General features: G+C 64.5%; 1 protein-coding gene across 1 annotated transcript; it reads right to left on the reverse strand.

The window, feature by feature from the left end:
- Nucleotides 1-1,495: 1,495 nt before the first annotated feature.
- Nucleotides 1,496-3,602, reverse strand: MNEG_14161 (DCN1-like protein 2; the record flags this gene model as incomplete). The annotated part of the gene is made up of 6 exons (XM_014037367.1): nt 1,496-1,720; nt 2,082-2,276; nt 2,594-2,676; nt 2,921-3,108; nt 3,283-3,341; nt 3,600-3,602. The coding sequence occupies 6 exons, from the start codon at nt 3,600-3,602 to the stop codon at nt 1,496-1,498; spliced, it is 753 nt and encodes a 250-aa protein (XP_013892821.1).
- Nucleotides 3,603-4,655: the final 1,053 nt, after the last annotated feature.

Here is a 4,655-nt window from a genome sequence, read left to right on the forward strand (position 1 = left end):
CCTCGGTATGGCTGACAGCGCAAGTGCACCCCTCTCCCTAGGGTGCTCTTATCAACATGCAAGGATACGCAAGCAGGGGACCATGTCGTCATGATTGGTCCTGGGCAGCCAGGTGCAGTCAAACAGGGGGCTCAGAGCATGCCACAGCACCTGCCGCGCAGCACCTGCCTGGGGCACCCCCCTTGCCTGGCCCAAGCGGTCGTAAACAACCACTGCCACCTCAGCAATCAAGCTGCTGGCGGCTGGCAGGGGCGGGCTGGGAGCCGAGCAGCATCGCTCAGAGCGCCTGGCGCCCACACAGCAGCAGCCCGGTGGCAGGATTTGGGTGTGCGCTGAACAGAACCAAGTTTTCACAGAGGTGTTACAAGGTCACTGGCATGCGGGCGCCCGGGTGAGGCAGAGCAGCCGCCAGCAGCACGGCACGAGTGCGGGGGCGTCACGGCCGGCGCAACGCAGCTGCCGGGTCCGAAGGGCCGGGCCCTAGCAAGTCACGCCCGCTCTCATGTGTTGCGGCAGCTGTGCAGGGCCATTGACGGGCAGGGCCATTGACGGGCGGTGTGCTCCCCCTGTTCTAGGCTGGCGCGGGGAGGGGGGACGCGGCCAAGTGCCTAGAGGTCGGCCGCAGGAAGAGAGGAGAAAGAGGCCTGGGCAGCGGCTCTGGCAGCGGCCAGGGGCCTCCAGAAGGCAAGGGGGGGGGGGCGAACAGGAAAGCCTGGCTAAGCGAGTGCGGTCATGGCGGCAAGGCAGTAACCGTGCATCACGCAGTATGTACAATGGCGGAGACGCTGCGCAGCCGCTTCGCAGCTGGGCGCCTCCCCGCCCCACAGAGCCCGCCCCTTCTCTGTTGGGCCAGGGCGCTAGGGCCTGGGCGCTAGGGCCTGGGCGCTAGGCTGCGTGCGGGCGGGGGTGTCAGTCCTCCGCTATAGCCTGGTGCTGCCGCATGTGGTCCACGAACTCGTCAATCCTTTGGAGGAACACACCGGGGGGGGGGGGGTGTTGGGTAATCAGGCCTTGTGGATGGCGGCGCAGGCGCCTGGTGGGTGCGCCCCAAGTCAATGATTGCATCGCGGCAGCGGGGTGGCGTTGGTGGCGTTGGTGGCGTTGGTGGCGTTGGTGGCGTTGGTGGCGTGAGGTGTCAAAGGGGTCAGGGCTGCAAGATGTGGCAGCGTGCGCAGGACTCCAAGGCAAGCCTGAGTGACACCGACGCCCAGTCGGACATCACTTAGGTGGGCCCTCAGGAGGCGCGGCCTACCCCTACTCAGTGCAACGGCCGCCAAACCTACGCCGCGCGGCCCGCCCCGTTCACACTTGCACAAACAACCCCACAGGCCCATATGAGTCACGCGTAAACCCCGGTACCTACGCACGCCGCCATCCCGCACTCCTGCATCGTTGCCATCCCGACCACCCCCCCGACACTCAACGCCCCCGCGGCAGGCCCCCCCTCTCGCCGCTCCCCAAATACACCCACGCCCACACAAAACCAGGCGCGCGCTCACAGGTAGGGCCAGGCCGCGGACTCGTCAAAGTTTGAGAAGTCCGGCTTGACGGCCCGGGCGAACTCAAACAGCTGCACCCACGTGTCGCGGCTGATGGCGCGGTTGTGCTGCTTCTGCAGGAAGCCGCACCACGCGTCAACGTGCTGCCACGCGCGGTCCTCCGCAAACAGCAGCTGCCACATGCCCACCGCCACGTCCAGCTGCAGGCACTTCTGGTTCTTCTGCGCTCCAGGGACGGGAAGTGGGGGGGGGGGGCAGGGGAGAAAGAGTTGCCGGGGTTGGCGCTCTGTCTTGTGGGGATGGTAGGACGGGCTGCTGCCAGCGGACGCTGGTTCATGCAGGGACGGCCGCCTGCCTGCCACTGTGCCCATGCAGCCAGCCCCTGGGATAACCGGCCCCATCTCACTGAGGCATGCCGTACACACACGCACCATGCTTTACTCTCGCGCGCACACACACACACACACACACACACACACACGCGCGCGCGTGCGCACAAGCATACTTTCACCCACACACTCAACTTCACATTTCATACACACGTCTTCTCGCCGCCCCCCCCCCTCCCGCCCCCGGGCGCACCCCCTTGGCCCAGTTGAAAGCGTAGTTGTAGATCTCCCGCCACTTGGCAGGGTCCCTGAGATCAGCCCTGATGTCGGGCAGCCGCCTCTTGAGCTTCTCCAGGCTGTCGCACCCGAGCTGCTGCAGGCCGCCCACAAACTCCTCGCGGCTGTACTCGCACATGGTCGCCGCGTTGAGGCGCCACGACAGCACCAGCTGGGGGGGAGGGGTCGCGGCCAGGGTGGGGCGGGGTGAGTAACAGGCGCGGGAAAGACAGGGGCCGCAAGACGAGGGGGAGTGCCCCAACGCGCGAGCAACCCGCACATGGCTCAAGCCTTCCAACCTCCGCCCCGCTCCTTCCCCATGCATCCTTTTGGGAGCACTCTGTGACTATGCTGCGCCATCAACCCAGCATGCATGGTGCATGCATGTGCATGCAGGCGCCCTCACTGGCGTCCATGGCAAGCGCCCCCCCTTCCCCTTCTTTTCTTTTCCTTCCCCCTGGGTCGCCCCAAAGCCGCCCCGTGCCGCACCATGACGATGTCTGAGGGGTCAACCTCCAGGTCGTCACAGAACCGCCCCACACCCTCCGCCATGATCACCCCGTCGGACGGGTCTGGGGGAGGGAGGAGAGGGTTCGCATTTTGGTGTTGTCAAGCCACTGCTGTAAGCAGGACGGATGGGTGGGTTGCGGATGCTGATGATCATTGGAAGACGCAGCACATGCGCCATGTTGTGCAGCGTCACAGCACACGACCATGCCCGTTGCGGCACACAAGGGGGGTGTGCAGCCGCCGGTTTGATTGCTGACCCATGCGCATGCTGTTGCCGCGGCAGCTGCTGGGCGGGCGGCGGCCCACCCCCGCCGGCCGCCACCCGCGCGCGCCCCTGCCCCGCCGGCTCGCCCTTGTAGCGCGTGAACAGCGCCTCTATCGCGCGCATGTCCACGTTGGGCACCGCGCCCTGCAGGCCGCTGGCGTAAAAGTACTCTATCGCGGCCTCGATGCCCCAGCCGGTCGCGCGCAGGCAGTCCAAGGCGATCTTGTCGCTGCGCGCAAGGACGGCCGGGACACGCGGGCCCCGACGATTTTGCGTTTGAGAATGTTGGGGCGACGTGCAGACGCAGCTGCACAGCATTGCATGCATGCGGACACTGCATGCGTGCGCGGGGATGCCATCATGCAGACGCGGTTTGCTGATTTCAACACCCCGCCGTCCCTACCTAGCGCCCGTGATTGTCTTGAACTGCTGCACCTTCTCCTTCTCCTTCTTTGAACGGTTCTGTACATGGAAGCGGCACGACAACCCAATCCGCGCACCTTGAAAATCGAGGCGCTGTGCTCCCGGAGCGTGCTGCGCGACTTTCGGGCGCGGCGGCGTGTGCAAACAGCGCGCCCGCCCAAGGCGCGAAGGCGCGAAGCGTGACAAAAGAATGCATTTTTTCCCTTAGCGCTTTCAACCGACGTGCATGGCAGGGGCACCGCAAAGAAAAGGACCATTTGGCTGGGTCTCGAGATCGCAGAGCCCGCCCGTGCGCACCATGTTGTCTGTGATGAATCAACTACTCCACTCTGCGTTTGGTAGGCCGAGATAGCTGGCGCGAGCCGCGGGGGGACTTGGGAACAGGGGTGCAGCGGAAAGGAGCGTGGACAATGGGAAAGGCTCTAGAAGTGCGTTCTAAATACGATCTGGATTCAGAAGTGAGCGATCCGATCTGTACCTGGGTGAAGTGACACCACTGCGCACTGCTGGGTGCTCAGCAGCCACGTGTATGACGCGTTGCGTGGCGACCGTCCAGGTGCCTTGGACGCAGCTGCTCGCCCGTATTGCAGCCCGTCTTCTGGCGCACTGGCTGGCGTACTGAATTCTATAGCGCAGATGGCAGTATGCTGGATGTGTGCACCCCCCGTGCCTGACGGACGCAACTGGCTTCGTCATACCCAGATGACAGGTGGGCTGGTGCAACCGGCACTCGGCGGCAAGCTCAGGACACTCGCATCTCGCCAGCTGGATTCATGCAGAGATTGGGGCACGATCAGAGGTATTCATGTGGTGCTTCCAGCCTCCCAGGTAGCTTTGCAACGCACCTAGGATACAGCAGCGCGTGATTGCGCAGACCCTCCTGCCACATCCCAGTGGCGTGGCGCGCGTCGACGTATGGGATGCGGGTGTGCTGAAATGCGCCACATCTCCCTGGAAGTGACCAGCACTTGGGACCCCTGAGCATACACCCGCCCATATGTCGTGTGCGCCCTCTGACCAGCTGCTTCACTCACTCCTGCTTTGCCCACATCTCCACATCTCCAGACCAACCCTGCTGCTACAACTCACGCAGCATTGCACTGGTTGCAAGCATGCGGCAAGCCCCATTCTCAACAATTTGTGATTGTGTGCGGTTGGGATCAGTCCCTGAGCATACCCCCACTGGATACAGCCCTGCCCTGCCCTGCTTTGCATGAGCCAGGCATCTGGGCCCAGCCTTGTGCTGTTAGTAGCCCCCGCCACGCGCCGCATCATCCAGCAGCGACTGGTAGGACAGGTGGTCCTCGCGCCCCACGCTAGCCCCGCTTCTGCCCACTGCCGCCGCCGCCGCCG

The sequence above is a fragment of the Monoraphidium neglectum genome (assembly GCF_000611645.1).
Source record: "Monoraphidium neglectum strain SAG 48.87 unplaced genomic scaffold scaffold04297, whole genome shotgun sequence".
NCBI classification, from domain to species: domain Eukaryota; kingdom Viridiplantae; phylum Chlorophyta; class Chlorophyceae; order Sphaeropleales; family Selenastraceae; genus Monoraphidium; species Monoraphidium neglectum.